Here is a 12,583-nt window from a genome sequence, read left to right on the forward strand (position 1 = left end):
ATGAGGGGGTCAATGGAAGGGAAAGTAATTGCTTGGCGGGAGGTGGCAGGGGAGAAAACTGCTCTGGAGGGTGGTGAGGGGGGAACTGCTGGGGGGTGGGGGCGTGGGGGGCTTGGTTGTGAAGCACGTGTTGTAGGATATGAAGAAAAACTTAAAACTAGTTTATCAAAAGATATGTTAAAACAGCGTGCTTTTTCTAAAGTTAGCTCAATTTTAGGATATTTGAAGCTGTGGAAATTCAGACATATGGAACATAGGCTCTCTGTTTTTGGTGTCCAAATGCTTAAGTGATGTTGCTAATTGCAAATGTTTGAGAGCTGCAGTCTGGGGCAATTGATGACATTGATTACATTGTTGCTAAATGAGAGCAAAATGATTGCTTTTGAGCACAATTGATATAAAATGATGACTAAATGATTGCTTTTGGGCACAACTGATGTCAAATGAGTGCAAATGAATACTGTTGGGTGCAAATGATGTCAACTGATGTCAAAATTTTCAGGCAGGGGATATGCCTTTTTAAACAAAGTAAACTGCTTTGCAGAAAGTAATCCAAATTTTGGATGTTACTCTTTTAAGTTAAAAAGAATTGTCTCACAGCTTAATTTTGGAAATCTTTTTAATGATCTGTTGCTATCTTGTTTGTAATTACAACATATAGTGATATGAATACATTGTCAATCTGTGAGACAATGACACAGCTAAATTATGTGTTATGTAGAAAACTACTAAGTTGTCGGATTTGCTGATGCCTCTGAATGTGCTGCCTTCCTGGGTACCTTGCTGAATTTGATTGAGAATGATTTTGTTGTACCTTACACCATTTTTTAGTTGAAAGAAGAGTTATACGGACTCGAAACGTTAACTCTGTTTCTCTTTCCACAGATGCTGTCAAGCCTGCTGAGTTTTTCCAGCGTTTTCTGTTTTTATACCATTTTTTAGTTTCTCTTTGGTATAAATTTGAAAACGCTACTTATTTATTTGCTTACTTATAATCACAATAACTTAAGTTTCATGCTGAGCGCAGAAGACAAATTATTTTGAAAGTGGTTCTTTCATGTTATGCACTGTGTTACTGAATTCTCTTTCCAGATCTTCAGGTACCCATCTCCTCACCTCATCTACAATGGCTTTTCCTTTCTTGCTTAATTTATTTTTGTGTGTTTTTCTCTCTTCTCTTTGTCCAATTAATCTTTGCTTTTCAATTTAGCTTTCTTTGGAATTTTATTAATGTGTTTTCTTTATTTGTGTATGAAATATTTTCTTTTTTATGCCAATCTATTTCAGCTGTATCTAATGACTGTTTTGTACCTATGGCAGAGTGTCTCACTCATGAGACTTCAAGCATAAAATAGTGGTTCCCAAGAATCTGCTCTGACAGTTGGGTGGCATGGGTATCTTGAGTTTGGTTATCTGCCATACACAGCAATTATAACATTGTAAGTTAGTCTACAACATTATTATGACAGACTTTTGTTTTTTCAGGCACCACCACCTAATTTCCTAAAGCCTAGCTCTGCTGAGCTTCAAGCTCAGAAGGTAGCTCTGCAGCGGAATGTGGTGCAGGAAGTACATGAGGTGGAATACCAGGAAGCCTTGGTCACTATAAAAGAGCAAGTGCGAACAGTGGAAGGACCGGATATTCAAGAAACCCTGCAGGAGCAGATCCGACAGTGGTTTATTGAGTGTCGGTAAGGGAAACAGCTCAATGAGTTTTCAAGAGTCACCTTGACTCCCCTTGTGGGTCTTGTTTAAAATATCGCTGCAATTGAATGCATTATGTGAAAATTCTCTAATTAACCAGAATATTCTTGGCTGATATTGTTGTAATTCTTAATCGTGAACACTAGCCAAATCAAAAGCATGATGTTAGTTTTCGTATGCACCCTGGTGAGACCCAGTGGTACCTCACCACCACCTCTCAACTATTTCACTTTTGATAAATTATCAGAATACTTATCAGTACTGAATGAGCAAAAATTTCCTCCGATTAAATATTGAGAATACTGAAGCCATTGGACAGGATATTCCGGCCCCGCCTGCCTCAGGGATCGTCCGGTCTCACCGAAAGTCAATGGATTTTTGGCTGGGCCATTGCAACCCCTGAGGTGGTTCCTACCGTGGTGCAACCAGAAAATCCCAGCTGTTGTTTTCAGCCCCCACTCCAAATTCCATTCCCTGGCGATTGTTGCCAGGAAGAGATTGGAGTCAGTCTGAGACTAAACCAGCCTGTTTTGCAGCCTTGTGTCATACTTGACAACCTGCAAACTCATATTCGCACCATCATCAGACCACCTATTTCCATTTCCCCAATATTGTCTAACATCACCCGGTCTCAGTTCATCTGCTGTTGAAACCCTCATTCATCCCTCTGTTATTGCACACCTGGCTGGTTTCCCACATTCTACCCTCCATAAACTTGAGGTCATCCTAAACTCTGGTGCCTGTATATTAACTCGCACCAAACTCCCATTCAATTATCACTATTTTTGACAGTGATAGGAGGCTGCCTGCCAGACTAGCCAATGCATCTAATATTTTGGTCTGCATGCTGAATGGCCTCCCCCTAGATGCCACCCCATTAATGTCCTCATCTGAGTCTCTAGTAATAGAACTTATCTGAGACCTCACCTTCCAGTGAGCTGAAACACAAACTATTCTTTACCTTTGGCTTGGCTGCTGTCCACTCATGTGAAATGGCACAATCGCTGGGTTTTCTTGGCCTTGCCTGGGCGGGGCCTGCCATGCAGATGCAGTGGGTTAGTCAAAGGTCCATTGACTTTCGGTGGGATCAGAAGGTCCCAATGGCAGGAGGGGCTGGAAAACCTGGCCAATATGTGCAGATCCCAACTCTATACCGGCATTTAAGGTATGTGCAGTGTCTGAGCTGGTGGCTGCGAGTCTCAGATCAAGTGACAGTCCTCTTCATCTTTGCTGTGCTCTTCCCCGTGTCTGCTGTGGCTGGGTAGGCAGCAATTTTTGGGTAGCTGAAAGCATAAACTCAGGAGGGGAAGGTGGGTTTGAGGAAAGATGGGTGGGTGAAAAGCAAACAGTCCATGATAACACCATCTGCAGCTTGCTTATCATACCAGTTGAGAGTTAGCTGGCAGTTGAGAAGAGGCAAAAGGCACAAACACACAGTCATCCTAGATGTTCTCAGCAATAACAGATGCAGATGATCCCATGATTGCAGAGAACCATTTCTTCCACAGGATTCAGGAGATGCATGCATAGTTGTCCTCTACTGGCTCTACACTGCTGCCTTGTGTAAAAGATTAAGTAGCATGGTATTTCGGTGATGTGTCTGCCACAGCTGAATAGCTGGAGGGAAGTGTGAGTTGGGTGTAAGACTGGCAGAATTTGTAGGAGTGTGAGGGTGATGTGGAACATCTGGATGTTATATGTGAGCGATTGGGGGGGGGTGGTGTATTGAGCAGCGTGAGACTGGTTGCATGCTGGTTAGGAGATATCACATGAAGATGCATTCATGAACTTTGACCACCATGTGAGGTCATTGGACTTTGTAGTTTTTGTTAATTCATTCTTGGGATGTGGTCATCACTGGCTAGGCCAGTATTTATTGCCTATCCCTAATTGCCCTCGAGAAGGTGGTGGTGAGCTGCCTTCTTGAACCACTGAAGTCCATGTAGTGTTATAGGGTCCCTGACGCCAGCAATTGATCTCCCTGGCCACCTGTTTCCAATTCCTTCCGAGAGTCTCCAGAACTATAGTGTCTTTTGTTCTGTCAAGACTGCCAATAAGGCACCACGTCCTTGACCTGAAAGTCCCCTCTCTGCCCTGGGTTCTATTTTTCCTTGTTTAGAATTGCAGCAACAGTCATTTGGTAATACAGAACTTGAGTATTGCTTAAAAAAAGGATACATGTTAGAGCTTTTCATCTTGCACTCATCAGGACACTTTGCAAGAATACCAATATAAGAGGGAAAAAACAATTTATACTGTTTGTGAAGAGAGTGCCAATTGTTTAGCAAGTGGACTCTGATTAGTACAGGTGTTGCCATGGGGAATGCACCACTGATGGTGACTGACAATAGTTAGCCAAGCATTGTTGAAATTTAAACTAGGCAGCTTGACCTTGATTAGTCAAGGCATTGCCCTGAGAAATGATTCAGCGAATGGTTGGAACTTATTTTGTTTAGCTAAAACAGGCTCAATGTGTATACATGTAATTTCTGTCTCCAAAGAACAGAGCCCTTTGTATTAATACATGTAGCTTCCAGTACATGCAATTGCACTACACTGCGAGCCCAACTGACGATCTTAAATTGGCTGTCAGCGTAATTCTTAGCACATTGAGGATTATTTAGCATATGTCCAATTGCGGAATCACATCTAACATTGGCACTGTGTTTTGAGTTTTGCAAGCATCGGCTGGTTGGATATGGTCTGTACCTTGCCCATTGCGAACAGCGGCTGGGACATGCTGTTTGATATGATCAGCCAGTCGTTGGGAAGTATGGCCTAGCTTCACACTGGCGCTGAAATTCATATACCACGTTACTCATTTGTGTGATAGGCAGGACGTCTTTTTGGCTTGACGGCAGCATCCTATTAGTGGCAAATACCATTCGTGTTGCCACTGCATAGTAACAGCTAGCTTCACCTGTTGCTCAAATTTTTGAGATACCTTGCCCTCCAGGGTAGACTGGGCACTTTTCAGTGCTGAAAGTGATGGCCTTAATTCCATTCATGAGTTTGCGTGATATGCAGCACAAAATGATCTGATCAGGGTAAGCCATTATCCTGCTGGAAGCCTTTGATGCACCCTATTTAAAAATTAAGCTTGCATGGTGAGCAAATGGCTCAGGGCCCCTTTACAAGGTTGTCAATAAGGCCAATCTTATAGCGTGTGGAACTGTAAGAACCCCAACGCGTATATTGACCAGTGAAGATAGGCATGCAGTAGACCATGGTAGAGAACCTGCTGGCAGATTTCTCAATTCTTACGTCAGGAAGGGGAGTTCCTTTGACTGTTCCTTTTCAAAGGTGAATTTGAGCGCTGGATGGTGCGTACATTGACGCTGCCTGCGAAGATTTCCACGACTTGGCCCTTTTGCAATTTTTTAGCTGGGACTTCTGACCTTGGCTAAAGCATCGACGGATCAGCACAGCTTCCAGGGGAAGACAATCAGGCGCAGGAAAAGGTGGAAGAAGGAAGGACATACCCCCTTTTCATGACAGTGGCTGCTGTATTCAGATAAATTTTTAAAGATCCGGTCTTTCAGTAAATAAGTGAAATAGTGAATAGATGATTGGAGAGTGGGGTGGTGGTTGGGGATGTAGATATGTGGTGGTACTTTTATCGGGCTGGGGAATAGGCGAGTAGTCTGGAGGTGCAGTTGGTTGGTCAGGAACAGTTGGGTGGACGGGAGAGGGATAGTGGGGTAGGAGATTAGTTGAGTGAATGAGAGGTTAGTCGGGTGATCAGCAAAATAGCAGGATGGTTGGTGGGGTAGTCGGGTGGTCAGGGGTTTGTCGAGCAGTGAGGCTGGTAGACAGTCGTCGAGTCGGGGGCTATTTGGGTAGTTGGGGTGGAGGTTGAGTGATCACGGTGGGGGGGGTGCGAGCTGATGATGTAGATGGGTAATTGGTAATTGGGTGGTTGGGGGCCAGTCATGTGATCAGGGTGGGGTAGTTCCTTGGGGTTTGGGGTAGTTGGGTAGCTTCCCAGCCACCTGACTAGGAAATCAGGTACAGGGGCTGGTCGAGTTGGGTTGGGTAGTCAGGCTGGGTTGCTGGAGGATTCAGGTGGGGAGGGTAGTCAGGTTGGGTTGGGGGCTAGTTGGGTGATTGGATGGAAGTCGGGTCAGCTCGGAGGAGTGATAGTAAGTCAATTGAGTTACATTGGTTGATTTTGGAGTTAGACAAGGTCTTAACTAGTGTAACATTTCCTGGCTAAGTATCCAGGTATCTGGCTCAAGTCTCTGATACTGAGCTCAGTGTTGGAGACTATTTGTGGTGGGTCTGAGCAGCGGAAATTGCCCCATCTGAAGTTTAAGCTTTCCGGGCAATTCCCACACCTGTGTGCGCAGGAGGACTTCCGTGGGGTCCTGACAAGCATCTCCCGACATACATCCCATCTTCCATGATGTGTGGCACTTCCACCATGCTAAATAGGATAGATTTTGAACAGATCTAGCAACTTAAGACTGGGTATCCATGAGGCGCTGTGGGCCATCAGCAGCAGTATTGTACTCGAACACAATCTGTAACCTCATGGCCTGGCATATCCCCCCGTGCTACCATAAGCATCAAACCAGGGGATCAACCCTGGTTTAGTGTAAAGTGCAGGAGGGCATGCCCGGAGCAGCACCAGGCATATGTAAAAATGAAGTGTCAACCTGGTAAAGCTATAACACAGGACTACTTGTGTGCCAAACAGCATAAGCAGCAAGTGATAAGACAGGACTAAGTGATCCCACAACCAACAGATCAGATCTAAGCTCTCCAGTCCTGCCAGATCCAGTCGTGAATGGTGGTGGACAATTAAACAACTCGTTGGAGGAGGAGACTGCACAAATATCCCCACCCTTAATGATGGAGGAGCCCAAGACATCAGTGCAAAATATAAGGCTGAAACATATGCAACAATCTTCAGCCAGAAGTGCCGAGTGGATGATCCATCTCGGCCTCCTCCGGAGCAGAGGTCCCCAGCATCACAGATGCAAGTCTTCATCGATTTGATTCACTCCACGTGATAGCAGGAAATGGCTGAAGGATACTGCAAAGGCTATGGGCCTTGGCAATATTCCGGCAATAGCATTGAAGACTTGTGCTCCAGAACTTGCCATGCCCCTCGCCAAGCTGTCCCAGTACAGCTACAACATTGGCATCAACCCGGCTATGTTGGAAATTGCCCAGGTATGCCCTGTATCCAAAAAGCAGGACAAATCAGTCTACTCTTGATCGTCAGTAAAGTAATGGATGGAGCCATGACCAGTGCTATCAAATGGCACTTGCTTAGTAATAACCTGCTCATTGACACTCAGCTTGGGTTCCGCCAGGGCCACTCAGCTCCTGACCTCATTACAGCCTTGGTTCAAACATGGACAAAAGAGCTGAACTCCCAAGGTGAGGTGAGAGTGACTGCCCTTGACATCAAGGCAGCATTTGACCGAGTGTGGCATGAAGGAGCCCTAGCAAAACTGGAATCAATGGAAATCAGGGGGAAAACTCTCCACTGGTTGGAGTCATACCCAGCACAAAGGAAGATGGTTGTGATTGTTGGAGGTCCGTCATTTCAGCTCCAGGACATCACTGCAGGGGTTCCTCAGGGTAGTGTCCCAGGCCCAACTATCTTCAGCTGCTTCATCAATGATCTTCCTTCCACCATAAGGTCAGTAATGGGGATGTTTGCTGATGATTGCACAATATTCAGCACCATTCATAACTCCTCAGATATTGAAGTAGTCCATGTACAAATCCAGCAAGACCAGGCTTGAGCTGACAAGTCGTGAGTAACATTCACGCCACACAAGTGTCAGGCAATGACCATCTCCAACAAGAGAGAATTCAACCATCACTCCTTGATGTTCAATGGCATTACTATCACTGAATGCCCTACTATCAACATCCTGGGTGTTACCATTGACCAGAAACTGAACTGAACTAGCCATATACATACTGTGGCTACAAGAGCAGGTCGGTGTCTAGGAGTCCTGCAGCGAGTAACTCTTCTCCTGACTCCCCAAAGCCTATCCACCAACTACAAGGCACAAGTGAGATGGTGGATTAGTGCAGCTCCAATAACACTCAAGAAGCTTGACACCATCCAGGATAAAGCAGACTGCTTGATTGGCATCACATCCACAAACATTCACTCCCACGCCACAGACGAACAATGGCAGCAGTGTGTACCATCTACAAGATGCACTGCCGGAATTCGCCAAGACTCCTTCGACAGCACCTTCCAAACCCATAACCACTATCATCTCTAAGGACAAGGGCAGCAGATAGATGGGTATACCACCGCCTGGAAGTTCCCCTCCAAGTCGCTCACCATCCTGACTTGGAAATATATCACCGGAATGGAAGGAATTTCACTGGGTCACAATCCTGTCACTCCCTCCCTAACAGGACTATGGGTGTAACTACACCACATGGACTGCGGCAGTTCAAGAACGCAGCTCACCACCATCTTCTCAAGGGCAACTAGGAATGGGCAATAAATGCTGGCCCAGCCAGCGAAGCCCACACCCCATGAATGAATTAAAAAAAAAAGATAATGTGTGCCAGGCAGATCAAATCCACAAGGGAAACTTGATCATGTGATCACAACGATTTTGCAATTTGTATTTTATTTTGAGATATGCGCCCTGAATTCAGTGGTAATAGGTCCGCCAAGACTGGAGATCTTCTTTTTACAAAACTAAATTAAACATTTATTAACAAAAGAAAAGATTTCACAGGTCTGCCAATTACTACTATAATAACTCCTAAAACCCGTAATTAATCTGGCTTCCAGTTACACCCCCGTTAAGGCAACAGTAAAAATAAAAATAGATTTAAACAGATCCGGGCAAGTCAACACAATATCCTGAACAGTAGAATTCAAAGTGGCGTTTCCCAGCTTCAGTTTCTATAGACAGCAGCTCAATGCACAACGACTGGAGGCTTTTCACACTTCTGCTAGATCTTACAATGCCTTCCTCTCTGACACACAGCCTCTTTTATATCTGTTTCTCCCTTTTAATGCAATTTCCATTGTTACCTCACAAATCTCAAAAGCCTTTGGAACTTTACGTTTCTCATAATATAAATCTATTTATGGTGCTAATACTACCAGTAACCTTTGGGGAAAATAAACACACTGCTTGGCCTAGCTTCCCTGGCTAAGTGTAGCAACCTACCATCTCTTTGAAATTCAAACTACCCTGATTTATCTAAAAATGCAAATTCTCCTCACCTCACATTCTAAAACTTCAGCCAAGTTTATGTATTTGGCATTTCAAACCTCGCTTCTTTTGATGAGTCAAAGCCTCCAGACCAGCTGCCTCCAATTCAGTTAAACCACCCCCTCCCCACATACACACAAACTATCCAAACCCCATTATTAATCTACTTTTACAACAAATCACAGTAATGCTATGAGAATTATTGTACTTTTGTGACAGTGCTAGAATTACTGCTTTTTTGATATGTATAAAGGACTTGGATTTTGGATCATAGTCAAATTTCAAAATTGGCTGATGATACCAAACTTGGAGGTGTGTGGCAAGCAAAGAGGCTGATACCAGTCGACGGCAACAGAACTAGATAGGCTAGCAGATTGGGCACACAAGTGACATCTAGAATTTAATACAGAGAAATGTGAGATGTCATATTTTGGCAGGTCATACAGGGAGAGGCAGTATAGTCCTAATGTCGCCATTCTAAAGAGAGTGAAGGACAGAGGCTGCTGGGGGTTCATATGCATATATCTTTAAGGTGGCAGGATATATTGAGAAAGTAACTGATAATTAGCATTTGGGATCTTGGGCTTCATAAGTAGCGTTATTGAGTACAGAAGCAAGGAAGTTATGCTGAACATTTATGAAGCTCTGGTTGGGCTACAACTAGAGCATTGCATCCAGTTCTCGTCACCATATTTTTGGAAGGTTGTGAGAGTTATTGAGAGGGTGCAAAGGAGAATTACCAGAATAGTTTCAGGGATGAGGAAATTTAGTTTCAAGGTTAGATTGGAGAAGCTGTGGTTGTTCTCCATGGAGCAAAAGGAGGTTGAGGTTGATAGAGGTATACAAGTAAATTACAGGTTTAAATAAGGTAAACAAAGAACAGCTTTCCCATTATCTCATGTGCATGGACTCAGAGACATAGATTTAAGTTTTGGGCAAGAGATGCAGAGGGGATGTGAGGAAGTTTTTTTATGCATTGAGTGGCAATCACTTGGAACTTGCTGCCGACAAGATTGGTGAAAGAATCACAGTGCAGAAGAGTCTGCATCGAGTCTGCACCGACACACGAGAAACACCTGACCTACCTACCTAATCTCATTTACCAGCACTTGGCCCATAGCCTTGAATGTTATGATGTGCCAAGTGCTCATCCAGATACTTTTTAAAGGATATGAGGCAACCCGCCTTCACCACTCCCCCCCGCAACCCCCAAGGCAGTGCATTCCAGACTGTCACCACCCTCTGGGTAAAAAAGTTTTTCCTCACATCCCCCCTAAACCATCTTGAAAGTATGCCCCCTTGTGCCTGACCCTTCAACTAAGGGGAACAGCTGCTCCCTGTCCACCCTGTCCATGCCCCTCAGAATCTTGTACACCTCGATCAGGTCACCCCTCAGTCTTCTCTGCTCCAACGAAAACAACTCAAATCTACCCAACCTCTCTTCATAACTTAAATGTTTCATCCCAGGCAACATCCTGGTGCATCTCCTCTGCACCCTCTCCAGTGCAATCACATCCTTCCTATAATGTGGTGACCAGAACTGCACACAGTACTCCAGCTGTGGCCTCACCAAGGTTCTATACAACTCCAACATGACCTCCCTACTTTTGTAATCTATGCCTCAATTGATAAAAGCAAGTGTCCCATGTGCCTTTTTCACCACCCCACTAACGTGTCCCTCTGCCTTCAGAGATCTATGGACACACATGCCAAGGTCCCTTTGTTCCTCAGAACATTGTAGTGTCATGCCATTCATTGAATACTTCCTTGTCAAATTACTCCTTCCAAAGTGTATCACCTCACACTTTTCAAGGTTAAATTCCATCTGCCACTTATCTGCCCATTTGACCATCCCGTCTATATCTTCTTGTAGCCCAAGATACTCAACCTCACTGTTAACCACCTGGTCAATCTTTGTGTCATCTGTAAACTTACTAATCCTAACCCCCACATAGTCATCTATGTTGTTTATATAAATGACTAATAATAGGGGACCGAGCACAGATCCCTGTGGTATTCCACTGGACACAGGCTTCCAGTCACTAAAGCATCCTTCTGTCGTCACCCTCTATCTCCTACAACTAAGTCAATTTTGAATCCAACTTATCAAATTATCCTGTATCCCATGTGCCTTTGCCTTCTTTATAAGTCTCCCATGTGGGATCTTGTCAAAGGCTTTGCTGAAATCCATATAAACTACATCAACTGCACAACCCTCATCTACACACCTGGTCACATCCTCAAACAATTCAATCAAATTTGTTAGGCATGACCTCCCTTTGACAAAACCATGCTGACTATACCTGATCAAACATTGCCTCTCCAAGTGGAGATAGATACTCTCTTTCAGAATTTTCTCCAATAGTTTCTCTATCACTGACGTGAGACTCACTGGCCTGTAGTTCCCTGGCTTATCTCTGCAACCCTTAAATAGCGGAACCACATTAGCTGTCCTCCAGTCATCTGGCTTATCCCCCATGGCCAGAAAGGAATTAAAAATTCGGATCAGAGCCCCTGTGATCTCCTCCCTTGCCTCCCTCAGCAGTCTGGGACACAAATCATCTGAACCTGGAGATTTGTCCTATTTAAGCCTGCCAACACCTCCAATACCTTGTCACTCCCTATATCAATTTGCTTAAGAACCTCTCAGTCTCTCTCCCTGAGTTTGATACCTTCATCCTCGTTCTCTTGGGTGAAGACAGACGTGAAGTATTCATTCAACACTCTAGTGATGTCCTCTGACTCCACCCATAGATTGCCTCCTTGGTCCCTTATTGGCCCTACTCTTTAACCCTACCTGGTTATCCTCTTCCCATTGATATAATTATAGAATATCTTGGGATTTTCCCTACTTTTACCAGCCAGAGCTTTCTCATATTCCCTCTTTGCTCTCCTAATATCTCCTAAAGCAGATATGATCAATGACTTTGAAAGGAAATTAAATGGGAACTTTGGGAAAATAAACATATATTGTTATGGGGATAAAGCAGGGGCATTGAGACTGACTAGATTGTTTAACAGAGAGCCAGCATGGACTAAATGGACTGAATGGTTTTCCTTTGTGCCATAATGACTCTCTGATACCGTGACACCAGCATAATACTGCCTAAGTGCAGAGACAACCAGCAGCTCAGGAGCCAGTTGGCCCAGTGCTGCTGTCTTTTAATGAAGTGGCAACACCAAATTTGCCTGCTGCTTACCTCAATCAGAACTGGCATTGGGTGGGGGACGGGGGGAGGTGGGGGGTGTGCAGGGGGGAGGAGGGGAAGGGGGGAGGAGGAGGGGGAGAGGAGGAGGGGGGGAAGAATTATTGCTGCTTTTTATTAAGTGTGATTTTACTCTTCAACCAGAAACACAACTGGGAAGTTTCCTGACTACCCTGATGTAGAGAAAGGAGGTTCTGCAGCTATTTTTGCTTCAAAGACTCCTCAAGAGGTAAATTTCGAGATGTACTAAAGGACCTTATTTAAGGCACTTGTTATGACACACATCAAGCTAAAAGCTGGGATTGTTTAATGGGCAACTTGTTAACTTTTCTCATTTTACAACCATATAACTGACTATCTGAATACATGCTGAATTTTATCAGTGGCAGCAATAAACAAGCTACAGTTTTCCTTAAGGACACTAAGCTAAGGAGAGAACAAAACATTCAGATTTCTTGCTAC

At 44.3% G+C, this 12,583-nt stretch overlaps 1 protein-coding gene across 5 annotated transcripts in view; it reads left to right on the top strand.

Moving 5' to 3' along the window:
* iqca1 (IQ motif containing with AAA domain 1) overlaps positions 1 to 12,583 on the top strand; it is a 259,787-nt gene that overhangs the window by 125,531 nt on the left and 121,673 nt on the right. For 4 of the 5 annotated variants that reach the window (XM_041200968.1, XM_041200969.1, XM_041200967.1 and 1 more), the window contains exons 6-7: positions 1,486 to 1,691; positions 12,266 to 12,350. In XM_041200968.1, the coding sequence (XP_041056902.1) occupies positions 1,486 to 1,691; positions 12,266 to 12,350 (291 nt within the window). The remainder of the gene's footprint in view (positions 1 to 1,485; positions 1,692 to 12,265; positions 12,351 to 12,583) is intronic. The other variant, XM_041200971.1, reaches the window with a different exon arrangement.

This window comes from Carcharodon carcharias, chromosome 12, assembly GCF_017639515.1.
Source record: "Carcharodon carcharias isolate sCarCar2 chromosome 12, sCarCar2.pri, whole genome shotgun sequence".
Lineage (NCBI taxonomy): Eukaryota > Metazoa > Chordata > Chondrichthyes > Lamniformes > Lamnidae > Carcharodon > Carcharodon carcharias.